Below are 17,129 nucleotides of genomic sequence, written 5' to 3' on the forward strand. Positions count from 1 at the left end.
TCAATTCTCAAAGGATTTTTTTTTTCCACAGAATAAAATCTGTGGGAGCAAATGAAAGGGCTGCCATAAAGCATTGTGCTCTTCTACAGAGTTGGCAGATGGAGGATGAGAAGTGTGGGTTATTTGTATTGTTCTTGCTCCCATTTATTAGAAATTGCACAGAATTGTTGCAATGTTGTACTTGTCCTGTATCAGATAAAATAATTTATTTTCACAGCAGGGGGCAGAGTAAAGTGAGCAGGTCTCTGCTGCTGTTGGTCAGTTACTAGTTTTTAGCATATATATATATATATATTTTTTTTTTTTTTCCCCAGTAATCATAGGTTTTGTTAATGTGGTGGGAGCTGGTTCTGGATACTTCACTAAAAATAATAATACTATTGGACTTACAGGTCTGACTCAGGTACTCAAAGCGGGGCTTCTTTTTAACTTGAACTTCATCTGAATTTTTAATTGCATCCCAGTTGTTACTGACTCTACTGTCTTTGACTTATGTTCAGTTACTAGCAATTGTACATAAGGTAAACGGTTCTGTTAGTTAATCTTTTAGCAGCACTTCAGGTGCTCAGAGAATAGCTGCTGTTAGTAAGTAACTCTGTTGGGGGCTGATGGTTCACTTGTTTCTTCAGAACGGGTAATTTAAATTTAGAGCACAACTTCGTACTCCAGTTCCAGGAGAGAGGTCTCAGACTCTTTGGAAATAGCAATCTTCATACAGCTCTGCTGTTGTTTGTGAGAGTTGTTTCTGAGTTTATTGAGTTTGTGAGTTGTTTCTGAGAGCCTCTATAATTTTATATTTATGTAGGTATAGATGAAACATGAGATCGAACAGCTCCATTCAAACATCTCCATCCTGGCTGTTCTATTCCTTTACGTCTAAAGGAGACCCCCATAAGAGAGAGGGAGAGGAAGCACTGTGCAACAGTGCATTCATCAACAATGATGAACTGTGTTGGTAATAATATTTGAAGTCTTGTATCCTTGTCAACTGCTGCTGAAAAAGGCTGGTACACCAGGAAAACAAAGGATGAAAAGCGTTACAAATGGAGGGGTGGCTCATGACACTACAGTGCACCATCACAGTGATGACTGAGGAAAGAGATACCAAAAGGGGGAGGCTGACTCTGTGCTTCAGTGTGATGTGCTCTGTCTTTAACCTTTATGCCAGGGAGATAAATATTTGGGAACCTCAGCAATGAGCTGCTGTTTGATGATCCTCTGGGAGCCCTGGGAGAAAAGTCCTGGCCATGGGTGCACATAGACTTGGGGACTGATGACAAGCATGTGCATTATGGTATAGAAGAGTGATGCACTCTGATCTTGTCATGATGATGACAGGTGACTCCTTTAAGGTAAGTTGGAGGAGGTGGAATTCCTTCACCTTCATCTCTGTTTGCTGTCACTGGGATTCAGGAAGAATCTTGGAAGAAAAGGTGTTTGAGATGGTGGGAAGTCCCCTCCATAGGTGCTAACATGGGCTTCCCCTTGAACTTTCCCTCCATTTTCTCTGATTTGTATATCATGACCAGTCTGCACCTGCAACTGGTATACCAGAGTTCTGGTAGATGGGTACCTCAGCTAGCTGTTCCTTTGGTGAAATCTGGATTTACAAACCTGAGCAGGAAATCACTTGAAAATGCGGGGTCAAATTATAATTGGAATATGTATGTCACAAACCCTTGTGGATGGGTGAGTTTGAAACTGACGCTTATGTTTCACACTGGTGAAAGCTATTGTTTAATCCCCAGTTGTGAGATTCTCAGTCACTGAGAAGTGTTGAGAGAACAAGTCATCTGTGTTATCAAGGAAAATTCCCCATCTCTCAGTCACATAGTGAAAAAGGATGAAGCACAGGAAAACAATTCATTGGAAATAAATTCATAAAAAGAAAGCAGAACTACACTTGACCGTGTGAATAGGGTATCTCTGAAAGAGATTAAGACATTTCCTTTAGTCACTACTATTTAAGTAGGAACAAAAGTGGGAAAATGCCACCACTAAGCGTTTCAGTCTTTCATGATGGAAAAAAATGAGCATTTGAAGATAATCATATCTGACAGTGAACAAGAGGATATAAAGAGAATTCCTCTGTCAAGTGCAACTTTGTACTCAAAATCCCCATCTGCTGTCTGAAGATAATTAAAGGTAGGTGAACGGTCTGTGCACAGAAAGCTAAGCTCTGATTGTGAAAGCAAGGAGAAATGTTGGAATTAGAAGACCAGAGCAGATCAGTTGTTCCTGCTACAGCTTCTTTCTCAGAGTCACTGTTGACTTCAGTGAAACCAGCTGCTCAGTACTTGAAAAATTTCAGGTGCTTCAGCATGGGCTGTAGAAACGTAACTGCTTTTAAAAACAAAATAAACCTATCAGGATGCACTCAGCACTCTTCTGAAGTGCAATTATGAAGTATTGGGACTGAAATATAAGAATCATTCTGCTGTTCACAATTCAGACAGAAGGTAGTGCAACTTTCAGACTACCCTTCCCAGACAGAAAACAAAATTTATTTGTGTTATTTTGATTAAATAAATGAAAAAGTCTACATTGGGAATATTTCCATAACATTGGACTAAAATTCAGGTAATTCACTATTGCCGATTTTTTTACATCATTCTTCCAGGGCTCTGACCTGTGGTGAAAGAGGAGAGAAAATTAACATGAGAAGAAATAAAAACAAAAAACCCTACTTTTGTACAGTTATTGAAACACAGTAATAATGTCAGACCGCCTTCAGTAGAACTGGTCTATGCTGTTGCTGTTGGAGGGCAATAACATGAAAAAGTGTTCTTGCATAGGCTTAAACTGGATTAAGGGTTTGTTTTTATTGCATAAATTGCACGGAGTAAAAATGACCAGGAATTCAGGCTGGCAGTCTACTTGGAAATACTGAAGGCATTCACTGGCAGCTTCCTATGCAGTATTTCATTTTGAGTATATTAAGAGAATCCTTGTGAAATCCTTTAAATATGAGAAATAACTAAGAAAATATAATAGATTACTAAATTTGAGCAGGTTATGCTGCTTCAGTGATTTTTGCTTCTTGGCCTCTGCTAGGAGGTGTGGCTAGTTTGTGATCAGTTCTAATATTGCAGGGAAGTTTTGAGGTCTCATTGGAGAGAATCATATTGGCTCTGGTGATAATCACCTGGGAAATATGATGGAAATTTAGAAAGTTATGTGCCTCTGCAAAGAAAAACTTAACTACATCTATTCTGGGTGACTGAATAGGACTATTTAACGGAGTTCAAGACTTAACCTAGGAGTGTCAGTGTTCTGTGACTCCAACCAATCCATTTTTTGACATGTTGGAGCTGGACATGGTTTTGAATTCAGGGTTTTTTTGGGGGAAGAATGTTCAAAGAGGCATTTGGTTCAGTTGCTTGGGTAGCGTGGTGTAGCTAATAATCGATAATTCAGTACAAATTATCAATCAACTCTCACAAAGGCTTTCTTAGAACAGAAAGGAGATCTGGCTATGGCAATGGCAACTAAAAAAACAGTCCTCACGATTAGCTGGATTAGCCACATGGGAAGAGGATACTGTGATGTTAATTTCTCTCCACCTGGAAATTTTAATGGGAGATGACACGGGTCAGAATTTTTAGGGCTTAGACTTGGTAGGAAAGGGTGTATACTTGGTGTACAGAGATGATCCAACAGCTGTATTTTAGTGCAGGACTGTAGTGGGCTGAGTTGGGACAGCGAGGTGTCTCGCTGAAATATGAACTGACTGGGTTGAGTATTCTCTTCCATTTCAAAGCAAGGTAAGAGAGGTTTGTCTAAAATGCCTTCACTGATGAACTACAGCTTGTAAGCTGCTAAGATGGAAAACATTAAATTCACTGCTCTTCCTAGACTACAGTTGTCTACAGTTGTCTGTTACTCTGGGAGTAAAATTCCACATTGAAAGGGTAAGAAGATACTTAAACAGGAAAAAAAGCTATGTTTGAAGTACTCTGGGCAGTCTTAGAGCAGATGCAGCAGTCAGAGGTGCATGTCTCTGTGAAGTTTCTTTTGAGAACTGACCGATGTGGTCTTTTTTTTCTCTAGAGAGGAAATGAGATACATCTGGGATTTCTTTACTGACTTGTTAGATAACATGACAGACTTACAGATGTTAAAGTTGAAAGAAAAAGTTGATGTCAGTGTTACAGATATGAGACAAATGGGAACTCTAAGCAAAGCAGAGAAGAAACATCCATAGAAATCCTGTTTATGAACTGTCACCACTGGTTGTATTGTAGAGCACCTGAGTTGATGTGGGTTAGATGAAACACCAGCCTAACGTTAAACATGTTGGTTGGCGGTTTGAAGAGAAATTCCCCGATAAGTCTGTGTTGTTGGCAGGGAAGACGTCTACTCTCTGTATACAGAGTCTGATTCTTTAAGGGTACAGAAATGTGCTGTGTGAAATGTGTGCAGAGGGTTGTGTGTGCTGGAGGATGTCATATTATGTCTGTGTAAAGCTGCTGTCCCTTATTAGGCTTGCTGTCAGTGTCAAAGGGTCAGCAGTAAGACGTGGTTTTAGAAAGTGAAGAGTGTTAAAAAGAGGCTGATTTATTAGGGCTTAACTGCAATAAATCTAGCCTCCTGCTGCCAGGAGGCTCAATGAGTTGTTTAATGTGGAGGCAGTTAAGTGAAGGACACGACTAGGGAGGCTCTGCTGTGAGTGTACCTCCACTGAGCAGAGCAGCTGCAATAATCTGTAAATCTCTTGCAGTGAGTCTTTTTGTTAGCGATGCCATCCAGTGCTTCCCTTTTCTCATGTCGTGTGTGGTGTGTGCATGACAGCTTTGCTGTCAGTACCATGAGGTTTGTTGATGATGTGAATAAGAAGCCTAGAGGAGGTACAACTACTGTGATTTAATTTACAGCTGGCATCACTGCATGAAGTACTTACATTAGCTAGAAAGTTTTCGGGGTAGTGTGATCCGGAACCGCGGCTTACGCTTTGTAGAAACTGTCCAGACTGCTGCTGCCATCCCACCCTGGGGGTATCCTTGAGGGCGGCACTCATAGATGTCAGTGGCTAACACAGGTGGGATATTACGTTAAGGATCTAGCCATTTCTGTACATATATATAACTGAAAGAATATGGGTGGAGGCCAGAAGGAATTCTGGAAATGAGGCTGTGAAACAAGTTGAATCTGAACTACTGACCTCAGCTCAAAGATTAAAGACCAAGTAAAATAGCGGGGAAGGGTGCTTGTTTTGGAGGTCTGTAAGTGCGTGACTGAGGAGTGGGTGAGTGGGAGTGGAGCAGAAACTGTTTTTGCTGCTATGCCATCAATCCTGTCTAGCTCAGTTCCACAATAATGGACACAAAAGACTTCTTCATATCACTACAAAGTAAATTTGCAGAGTTACATTGAAACTTCCAGAGCATATAAAGCCTCAATGCAGTTGCCATTACCTTAGTACTCTGGTCAGCCTCAAAGGATCCTGATTTCTTCCTTTCTTTGGTAAGGGTGTTCCTTACTAAGACTGAGAGTTTCTGTCATGATAATTAAGTGTTTGGGTGCATCTTACCTTACTATTTATTTTAAAGCCTTCAAGACCTCTTTCTCTTAGGAGAGGTCTGGAGCATAAGGGAAAGAGAAATAATAGTTCTTGACTTTAGTACTTTTTTTACTCTACCTCTGTCCTCAATCAAACAACTAAAAAGTCTACTGAACACACACTGGGCTCATTTCAGGCAGCATTCATGCAGTTCTGTGCTCATGCATTTGCTGACATGGGTATTGTCTCATTTATCTGTTTAGTATGTGAGGCTGTACCATCAGATGCTACCATACATTCAAAACTGTTATAAAAGATTTCTACCAGTGAGGGATGGGAAAGAGTTCTTATACTTTGTTTATTACTTAAAAGCCACATCTTTCTGGTCTTAATACTTTTCCTTTCTCTGCTTTTCAAAACCTTGTTACTTTATCTAAATTACTTTTGGGACCAGAATCCTAAATTCTTCATTTATTTTGCCTTGGAAAACACCCATCTGGTGTTTCCATAAAGGACACTACAGCTTGCACTGGAAATGATGCTTAAAGTTCCTGACAGGTGGACAGTCCTCAAGGTTGAGTCTAGTTGTGCATGTGGAGGGTGAGAAGTAAGACAACAAAGGATATTTGCTCTCACAGGCAGGAGAATGGTCTCTGTTTCCGTTAATATTTCAATATCATGGGAAATTTCTTCACGACCGTCAGTACCTTCCCCTGCAATTACCATGGCGAATATTTCTATCTCCAGTTCAACCTGCAATCCTGCTGCCACCTAGGAGAGACAGAGGATTGCTCACAGGTAAGGTGCATGTTTCATTCATAGCTCCCTCCAGCAATGCTTACGGTTGGTTCATGTTCTGTGTTTTCTGATGAAATCAAAGACTTCTGTGTCTTTGAATCATCTTCAGTTGTGCCCAGCACAAATGCTTGTGCTTGCCAGTTACTGAGTACCTGTTTCACTAAAAAGGTCTGTACAAAACAGTGGTTCTTCACATTGCAGATTGAAAGGAAATTGTCAGGTGTTCTTTTCACCTCTTTGCAATTTTTTCCCCTTAAATTTTCTTTTATGAAAATGAAATGAAAAAGAACATAGATATCAGGGAGAAAGGGGAGATGACAAATGAATGGACGTGTGGAGAGGAAAAGAGAATGGAAATTCTTTTAGTCCTTTTAAGTGTCAGTTTGTGGCTGGGCTTCTGGACTAGAAAATTTAACTTGCATTCTGGCACTGACTCCTTGCACAAGGTATTGCTTCTTTATTCCATGCCTGTAAAAGCATGGGCAAGGATATTGACGTGTATTTACCTGGGTGCTGTGTGGATACTGGCCCAAGTATCTGAACAAGATTTGTTCACATATAACATGCAGGGGAAGAGAGAGACTAAAGTAAAACAGAAAGTAAGAAAGCTTTTTACTTAATGGGACAATTTCACTTGCTGTGGCACTTTGCTAGATAAAAGAGTTAAGGTGGAGGATAGTTGCAAGCAAGAGGAGAAAGGGCTAAGGCAACAGTTCACTAGGTTCAACTCCTGCAGGTAACAGGAGAACAGATAAAAGACCAGGCATAAGGTGGAGCAGCTATAACAAATACCCTAAGCCACGGAAAAACTTGGAGGTAGAGGCAGAGTATCCAGTCTGTATCAAAAAATCCCTCTTTAACCTCAGTGCTTGACCTGCTGCTTTCCACTGAACTTAGCATGTTTATCCCTCTGCATTCTGGGGCAGGCTTTGAGACTTGGAGTCTCAGGCCAAAATAGGGCACTTAGTAGGAGGCAACAGAGAGACAGCAGAAGGTAGCATCACTTCAAATATTTTTAAAGTTATTTGAATATATAACTGCATGTATAAATATAATAAAATAACTACCCGCTCTATTCCCAGACAGCTGGTATAGGAGGATCTCTAGATGGCCTGAGGGCCATGTGAGTCTAGCATAAAACAAAAGATCTTTTGTGTAACCTACAGGTCCTGGTGTGTACATCACGCTCAATCCAGTGTGCGGAGGTGGTTGCTTCACCCGAAACCTGTCAGAATAGGAAGAGAATCAGTTCGCTAGAATCTGTTTCAAGCAAGCAGAGTGCACAGCTGGGAAGCAGGCCATCTGCTTTTCCTGTGTTTGTGTAAATGACAGCAGAATCTTTTAGATCATCCTTCCCATCACAATGTACAACTTTGGCTACAGCAATATTCCTGGGCTTTTAGCCAAGGCTCAGGTTTCTACCAAAAAACCAAAGCAGCAGTTTAATGGGCCAAAGTAAGTCTCCAAAGAGCTCATTACTCTGCCTTGTCCTTAAAACAGGACGTGAAACATCTGCAGCCTAAGCCTGCACACACACAGGAAGCTGAACTTACATCTTTTTCACAAACAGCTGTGTGTTGCACACCCAGAAGTCCTTACTGATCTTCATTTGATGTGGTGTGATATGATTATATTGCAAAGCACGATCCTGGTATAAATTTCACATAAATGAGCCTCTTTAATTTCATGGTATCCATTAAGGCAGTAGTTTCATTTCATTTCTCATTATTGTTTCATATCTGTGCAGTCCTTTTGCCACGCGCGTGCAACTTCCCTTGCTCCAGATCATTGCGATGGGACATTGCCCATGTCCCTTTGCTTAATCAATACTATGCAGATAGTTATGTTCTATTGTGGCTCTGGCTTGTAAAAACAAAACATATAAACAAACGAGACACTGTTCAGATCTCTAAAGATCTTAGAGCAGATATGGCCTCTACTTTTTTACTTTACCCTGTGATTTTCATTTCCACCTGAACAATAGTTACTAGTTCTTACAGAAGGAGGTGATAAAAGGAAAGGCAGTAGAAGAGGCATACTCAGTACATGGCTTCTTTTTAGGGAAAGCTCTGGTAGAATTATAAACTGGCTGTCAGAATTCCTGGAGTGCTGGCTGTTAATAGAAACTGGACTTGATCTGTGTCAGGACATTCTAACTAGTTCAGGCAACAGTGTAGACAGTTTGGAAGACGTAAACTACGGACTCTGTCCTGGAAAATGCTTCAGAACGTGGTGGGCATGGGCCAGAACTGCTAACCCATCAGCATGTACTGCTTCATGCAGCACCTACTCACTTAGTTCACCTCTCAAAGCAGCTAGTAAAAGACTTAAAGGTTAAGCTGGATTTATCAGAATGAGGGTGGTATTTTCCAGGACTGTCTCCATATAGTGTTCTGGCATGAATCTAAAGAATATAACATGCATATCTTGAGCCACAGGATGTTGATATATGACCTACTGATTTATCATTGGTATGCACTATGATGCTGAAATGTGCATGAAAGAAAAAATGTCCCTTTGATACCACATGTAATTTGGTTTATTTTATTTTAGTCTCCTCCATTCTGATGGAAGGAGTTGTACAAGAGTCTCTCAGTTGGTCTTGAACAGGTTTCTGAAGTGCTTAGTTGACTGACTTAGTTGACAAGAGACCATGATGATTCCAGCTGGGTGTATCTCCTTTGAGTTTCTGTTTTGATGATAGTTTGCTACTCAAAGAGGAAGAACAAATAGAGGTAAATGCTGTACGTTTATGTTATTCTGGCATTGTGGTACCATAGTAAAGGGGTGCTGTGACTGCTAAGATAATGTCACTGTGACAGTTGTCTTGATTGTCTTTTCAAAGAAGACATCAGACTGCATGTAGAAAGGGAACGTTTGGCAGGTGCTTTCTCACGTTTCCAAAGAAACATACAATATTAGAAGGTACAGCCATCAGGGATGTGACACTTGCACACTCAAGACTAAGGCTATTTAATTCTTTCCTTTTTATTTTCCTTAATCAGGGTTGATGTTGAATTGAAAGCTATAGCATCAGTGCTAAAAAGACAAATCAGGTTTTGAATGACCCAGGCTAACATGACAGTAGGAAGTTTATTTCCGTGCCTTCAGTTAGCCTCCCTCTCCTGTGATCTGTTGGTCTAGTACAAAAAAGGTCCATACAACACGAATGGTTCAAGTCTGGTTTACTCCATGATTCAGAGAGAACAGTCTATAACTGTCCATTAGGACAAATGGCTGAGATATGCCTGAATCATAGAATCATCAAGGTTGGAAAAGACCTCCAAGATCCTCTGGCCCAACCATAAATAGCAGCAGCCTTCACTTAACTGCTGAATCATAGAATTGTTTGGGTTGGAAAGGACTTTGAAGATCATCTGGTTCCAACCCCCCTGCCATGGGCAGGGACACCTTCCACTAGGCCAGGTTGCTCCAAGCCCCATCCAACATGGCTTTGAACGCTTCCAGGGATGGGGCATCCACAGCTTCCCTGGGCAACCTGTTCCAGTCCCTCACTACCCTCTGAGTAAAGAATTTCTTCCTTGTATCTAATCTAAATCTCCCCTCTTTTAGATTAAAGCCATTACCCCTTGGTCCCATCATTACACTCCCTGACAAAGAATATAAATGGAATACTTCCGGTTGCAGTGTGTAATTGAGGATAGGTGTGAGTAAGAAAGTGACATTGGCATACTTTGGCAAAAACAGCTATCTCAGAATGGAGGAATTTATAAACGAAATATTCTTGGGTTTTTAGCTTTGGGGATTTGGGGCCACCTGAAATGAAAAATCTTACTAAATCCTGCAATTCTTGAAACCATCCAGTGGGAGTCTACCCATTCAACTGAAGCTATACTGAAGCTACAAATCCTAGGTGGAAGCTCAAAAACTGTAGCACTCAAAGACAATTATTGCAGGCTCTCCCTTAAGCTGAAAAGCAAGGTGTGTAAAACACAGCGAAGACAAGTGCAGTGGAGAGAACTGAGTGGGAGAAACATGGTTGACCCTCTTTTCTGTCACATGTATGGCAGCTGGGAGGACAGGGGTCATAAGCACACTTGCCTGAATACTGATCAAGTAAAAACTCTGGAACAGTGCTTATGCAAGAGTAATTGAATTGAACATATGTGCAGTCACCCCAAAGGGGCATTCTAGCACAGAAGAAAGCAGTCATAAGCATTTTCTTACTGTATTTGTATATTTTCTAAACCGCAGCTGGGTAAATCTGGTAACTTCCTGTACTTTGTCAGGCAGTGCTGACTACACTGCTGGACTGCAGACCTAAAAATGGATTTATCCTCACCATGCTGGAACATAATGCAGTACTATCTTCTCTCACTCACTGATAGGGGTGATACTGAGTGAAGGAAACATGCACAAATAAAGGTTTTATATCATCCTTATCCTCTGAATCTGTCACTGCTGAATCTGGTTCTCAATGCAGCTCAAGGCTGCCAGACATGGCTGCCTGATTACAAATCAGACCATTTAGATTAGCAGATAGGCAGCATTCAGCAGCAACTCTAGCAAAGCCAAACATAATACTGGCTACCACAAAAGAGTTTGGTCCCTGAACCTCAGAACTTCAGTAAGAACCAGTATATCATCTGCTGTGGGCTAGGGCTATGCATATAGGACCTGTTGTTCATTACTGATTTGCACCTTCCTAGTAACAATAATATGCAAATAATGCTGAAGTATTTCTAATATTATCTTGTCTCAACCCAGTCAGCCATTATCAAATGATTCTAAATATAAAAATAACGTTTGTTATTTCATATTACTCATATGAAAAGGTTGACAATTAACAAGCAGTGCAAATTATGACAGTTAAAAAACAAGTTACTAAGAATTAGAACAAACCTTGAAAAGTTTATGCCAACATTCTTCAGAATCACAGTGGTTGCATAGGTGCAGCCTTCCTTTAGTACTCCAAATGTCACTCTAGGTGGAATGAGATGGAAGCCACAATGATGCCATTTTGTTGTTGCAAGAGAAGATATCTTGACCTTTCCTGCAACAGGATCTTCTATCTTTGTAAACAGAATTAAAATATTAGACAACAGAGAAAGTTGGTGGCCAACAACCTAGGTTCAGAGTTACCACACCTAAATTAACCTACATTTAACCTCTGCCCACTCATTCTGAAGAATTACAAAAAGTCACCCTAACTGAAGAAGCAAAGCTAAGTACTTCTAATATTGTCTGCAAATTTATAGTGGTTTGCGTTTTCAGACGTACTAAGAAGCTATTGAGGTATCTCAGGGTAACTGAGCATACTCTTTTGGCAACCAGTGCTTTCATGTGGGTGCCTGGTACAGAACTATGCTTTTGGCATGAGTTAGTCCCTAGTAGTTGAGAGGAAAGCTACTTTTAGAATTGCTAGTAAATTTATGTATAAACTGCAAGCTCTATTGTTTCAGTAGACAGATTCAAAACATTGTCCAGTATTGCTCCATAATGAAGATTTTATGCAAAAGAGATGACTGAGAGAATATTAGTATTAACAAAAAAGACGCTATTTTACCTTTTTGTGTGGTATGGAGTTTGGTTTTCTTCCCTGAAGTGAAGATGGTAATCTCACTTTCTCTTTTCTTGGCTGTCCTGCAGCATTCACCAGCAGACTCTGAACTTTAAGTTGAAAGGGCATCTCTTGTGACCGTGCAGCCTTGATTAGATCTGGAAAGAAAAGATTTCCAAAAGCACAAAAAAACTAAGCACCAAATTCTGCCCAATCCCAAAGTTCTTGTTCAGATAAGTCTTTAATTTTCTATGAACACATTTGATTAGCACAAGGACAGCAGAATTGGCTTCATTAATATTTAAGAGGTCAACAAGTACATTTAAAAAATGCTAGCAAGTGATTAAAATTTAATAATAGGCAAAGATACACTATAATTAGTAAAACACTAATTGGAAACATCACAGTGGAAACATGCAGTGAAGGTATTAAACACCTATGGAAGTGATTAAAAACAAAAGAGGAGGTACAAAAACCCCAAGCACTAAAATCAAATTTGAGGACATTACTATTCCAAAGGCAAGCCTAGACTGCACAATGATCACCCAGGTTGGTCAAGCCAAATCTGTAATTCCACGTAGCAACAAAGTCTAGTCTAGGTCCCAAAGCAATACAAGTCTGTATGCATAACTAGCTAGTAATCCCTGTCTCTTAGCAGGATTTATTATCTTGAATGCAACAATTCATTTCTGTATTACCTGTATAGTTCTGATTCTGGGGCTAAGATGGTCTACCACATCATCTACCAAGCCCCTACCTTGTCATCTTTGAACTGTGCTCCACTGTATAATAAGGACAGACTGAGCACAGCAATGGCCAATGGAAATGTTTTAGAGGAGGAATTATAGCTTGCTTGTGTCTGAAGTTCTGCCACCTCCATCATGCCCATATTATTATAGCAATCTGCTAGGGTAAGGGAGGGAATTTCTCCCTGTTGTGGTTTAGCCCGGCTGGCAGCCAAACACCACACAGCCGTTCGCTCACCCTCCCCCCTCCCTCTCCGGGATGGGGGAGAGAAACGGGAAAGTGAAGCCTGTGAGTTGAGATAAGGACAGTTTATTAAGACAGGGAAAATAATAACAATAATAATAATAATAATAATAATAATAATAATAATAGTAATAATGTGTACAAAGTGATGCACAATGCAATTGCTCACCACCCGTTGACCGATGCCCAGCCTATCCCCGAGCAGCCGGCCCCCCCACCCCGGCTAGCCACCCCTATATATTGTTCAGCATGACGTCAGATGGTATGGAATACCCCTTTGGCCAGTTTGGGTCAGCTGTCCTGGGTCTGTCCCCTCCCAGCTCCTGCTGCACCCCCAGCCTGCTCGCTAGCAGGACAGAGCGAGAAGCTGAAAAGTCCTTGGCTTGGTGTAAGCATTGCTCTACAACAATTAAAACATCAGCATGTTATCAGCGCTCTTCTCATCCTAATCCAAAACATAGCACCCTGCCAGCTACTAGGAGGAAAATTAACTCTGTCCTACCTGAAACCAGGACACTCCCATTATTTTTATAGCGTTCTCCCTTTCTGCCAGTCATGTGTTCAGATGTATTTTCAGAATACTGAACAGAAATAGCTGTATTTAAATTTCTACTGTACATATTTTGTCAGAAGTTATAAAAAGATAGAAATTAACCTGCTCCAAACAACACTCTGGAAGGCAGCCTTACCTGTTGCACTGCTGGAACCTTTACTTTGCTTTGAATGAGTCTTCAGCAGAAGACCTGGAGATGGTGAAGAATCACTTGTGCTGTTGAGACATTCAGATGCTAAAGGGAAAAATAGTGGGATACTGTGACAAGTGTTTTTCACAATCATCAACATTTTAATAAACACGAAAAAAATACCAACGTATTTGGCACCTTAATTTAGACAATCTTTGAAAACTGTTTACATGACCATGAGATGCTATGAAAATCCTACGTGTAACGTTTTGCTCCACAAGGCAACAAGGATCATTTAAATATGTGTATCCTATGATTCTTTATTTGTTGTTTTCTGGATAACTGAGAAATAAGTCAGGACGGTCTAATGAACAATCCACCACAGGCCTTCTGGTAACTGCAAAAGGAGAAAATACGGGAACTAGCAGGGGTCTGATAAAACTCCATGGAGGACTGCTTTCCTAATATGATTCTTTGTTGTGTACAACTTTTTATCTCACTACATCATCTTAGTACTTGCTAGAGCTGCCGTTCAAACAGAGTTGAAGTATTTCTCTCAATGCTGTAAAGCTTAAATCTCAGATGATGGTCCACTCTTATGCTGCTTACCCTCAATCACTGCTTCATCCAGCTTCAAGTGCTTTCCCCCATATTTTCCAAACTATACTTACCCTGCATGTTTCCTATTGCACATCCTTTCTGCTCCAGTCCCCAAGCTTCCCCTCTTCCCCTTTCACTTCACAATTTGTACCATCTCTCAGCTTTTTCCTACACTCATACTAGTCTTTGTCCAAGCTTGGCCTTCCCATTTCTTGCTCATCCACGACTGATTGTTTATTTCACTTAAGATTTTCTTGAGCATCTTGAGCATCCAATTGATGGATTTCTTTGCATCCATCAACTCCCACATTCATAGCACAATTCTTCAGCTTTGCATCCAAAGCCTATGGTGCTTTCATATTCAGTGATGTCTGTAAAGGCTCCTTTAACACATGAAACATAGAAGTCTCATAGACTGCATTGATATCAGTGGATTAAACAGGAACATTCCCAGATATTTAAACATGGTAATCTATACGGTTAAATTGCTGAACATTGGAATGATACTGACTGTGCCGTTGAGCAGTCTCCCCAGAAATATTGTTGGGTAAATGAGTTTTGGCTAAGGAAAAGATCACCATTTTTGAGGAGACTGAATTTACTAGCACAGACACAGCCTTGTCCATACTGGTGTATCTCAGTGTCAGGGAATGCTGCTGTGTGTGTTTCATGTATTAGAATAGATATGGTTATTGTGGTCCAAGCACTTCATGTATCAAAATGTCAGAATACATATGGGCAGATAATTTATTCTTAAATTTAACTGCAGTATGAAATGAGACAACTGAATAATACAATAAAGAAGATATTAAAAAGTTACCAGACAGTAGAGCTCAAATTACCTCTCCTGGGGTTTTTGATTGTCTCTAAAAGGAGATTTTCACTTCCTATTTTTGGAACTGGAGGAAGTTCATTTGACAGTGCTTCCACATCAGGAAACTAGAGAAAAGCAAGAAAAAGAGCTTAGGTACTCTAACCAGAAACACTAAAAAACAAAACAAAACAACAACAACAACAAATAGCATCCTTCCCCTCTCCTCCTCCTCCCCTTGCCCCCTCCCAAAAAAAAAAAAAAAAAAAAAGAGGATGCAATGAAAATAAATAAGGAGAACCAAAGTAGTAAAAAGAGGACTTATAAGTATACCACAGATTTCAAAGTGCATTTTTGAGGATACTTTATACTGAAAGCATTGATCAGGTGAGAATACAACAGGAAAATTCCCAAGGCCATCTCCAGTTAACATGGGTTGGTTTACTCTTACTTTCCTTTCCAGTTAACAGAGAGAGGTTTTGAAGGGGTGAATGAAAAGACCCAAGGTTCAGCATCTGTTTTGAATCAGACTGTCCCCAGACATTAAATAAGGAATCTACATGGTTTGGCCTCAGTACATATATGCCATCTTCAAGATATGTTTCCTTTGACAAGGGCATATAATTTCCAGTATTAATTCTGCAACAATTGTCCTCTGTAACAGTGTCTTGAGATAATTTGAGGCTGAGATGTAAAACCATAACTGTCTTTGTGGGATGATGACTGACACTACCTGGCCTCACATAAACATACCTGGTTTACAGCTTCATTACCTTTTTTGAGAGAAATGCCTTGCCCAATTCTGATTCAAAATATGGAGGAATTATTTTGTTTCTTATTGCCATTAAGGTTTCCTTTTCTTCATCAAGTTCTTTCCTAAGAAATTTTTGCCATTGTTAGTAAGGAAAAGAAAGAAAAAAGCATTATAACTGAGTTCACCCTGTTTTTCAGTATTATGTCCGAAACACTGAGAAATAGAAGAGTTGCAAGTGGCATTTTGTTTTCTGGTTAATCACGTTGAACAATATTCTTGCAGTTTTCTCAGTAGTAACTGAGAAGAGGCTGGTCTGGCATGCAGAGACAAACTCCTCTGCAGATACCGATTTATGGAGGGGCTGATCAAAATGCTTATGGACTGTGGGTTTGCTGCTCCAAAGAGCTCCCCCTCAGAACATGCTCCAGTTCTCTAAACCTTGTGGAACATGTCCGAGACTGCCAATATAGTGCTTTCTGAACCTTCCAACAAATATTTAAACCTGAGGATTGGTGTTTCAGATGCATTGTGATTGCCAAAATTTATAAAACAAAATTAATCCAATTTCCTTATTTTATGACAGAAAAACTTGACGGCTCTGTGGATACTCAGAAAAAGCTGTTCAAACTTCTGAAGGTAAAACTCACCTGAATAAAGACCACTTATGTTTTCAGCTTGAGTTAGTCCAGTTTTACACTATTAGTAGTGTAAATCTGTTTTACACTACTAGTAGAGCGGGACAATCACTTCCCTCGACCGACTAGCGATGCCGTGCTTGATGCACCCCAGAATACGGTTGACCCTCCTGGCTGCCAGGGCACACTGCTGGCTCATATTCAATTTGCTGTCAACTACAACCCCCAGATCCCTCTCTGTTGAGAGCAGCCCCCGCATGCAGCCCTGCATGCAGCCATCGCTAGTCGGTCGAGGGAAGTGATTGTCCCGCTCTACTCTGCGCTGGTGCGGCCTCACCTTGAGTACTGTGTGCAGTTCTGGACACCACAGTACAAGGACATTAAACTGTTGGAGAGTGTCCAGAGGAGGGCGACGAAGATGGTGAAGGGCCTAGAGGGGAAGACATATGAGGAGTGGCTGAGGTCACTTGGCCTGTTCAGCCTGGAGAAGAGGAGGCTGAGGGGGGACCTCATCGCAGTCTACAACTTCCTCACGAGGGGGAGTGGAGGGGCAGGTGACCTATTCTCCGTAATCACCAGTGACAGGACCCGCGGGAACAGTGTTAAGCTGAGGCAGGGGAAGTTTAGGCTGGACATCAGGAAGAGGTTCTTCACTGAAAGGGTGGTTGCACACTGGAACAGGCTCCCCAGTGAAGTAGTCACTGCACCAAGCCTGTCTGAATTTAAGAAGAGATTGGACTGTGCACTTAGTCACATGGTCTAAACTTTTGGGCAGACCTGTGCAGTGCCAGGAGTTGGACTTGATGATCCTTATGGGTCCCTTCCAACTCGGGATAT

The 17,129-nt window shown here is 40.8% G+C and overlaps 1 protein-coding gene across 1 annotated transcript in view; it reads right to left on the reverse strand.

Annotated features, from left to right (window-relative positions):
• Window positions 1-2,569: 2,569 nt before the first annotated feature.
• Window positions 2,570-17,129, reverse strand: part of SPAG17 (sperm associated antigen 17) — a 114,800-nt gene continuing 100,240 nt past the window's right edge. The window contains exons 40-48 of the mRNA XM_050708444.1: window positions 15,677-15,779; window positions 14,935-15,031; window positions 13,499-13,597; window positions 11,826-11,977; window positions 11,162-11,331; window positions 7,463-7,523; window positions 6,127-6,271; window positions 4,901-5,038; window positions 2,570-2,629 (exon numbers count right to left, since the gene is read on the reverse strand). Of these exons, the coding sequence (XP_050564401.1) occupies window positions 4,902-5,038; window positions 6,127-6,271; window positions 7,463-7,523; window positions 11,162-11,331; window positions 11,826-11,977; window positions 13,499-13,597; window positions 14,935-15,031; window positions 15,677-15,779 (964 nt within the window). The 3' untranslated portion in view covers window positions 2,570-2,629; window position 4,901. The remainder of the gene's footprint in view (window positions 2,630-4,900; window positions 5,039-6,126; window positions 6,272-7,462; window positions 7,524-11,161; window positions 11,332-11,825; window positions 11,978-13,498; window positions 13,598-14,934; window positions 15,032-15,676; window positions 15,780-17,129) is intronic.

This window comes from Cygnus atratus, chromosome 1 (assembly GCF_013377495.2).
Source record: "Cygnus atratus isolate AKBS03 ecotype Queensland, Australia chromosome 1, CAtr_DNAZoo_HiC_assembly, whole genome shotgun sequence".
NCBI classification, from domain to species: Eukaryota; Metazoa; Chordata; class Aves; order Anseriformes; family Anatidae; genus Cygnus; species Cygnus atratus.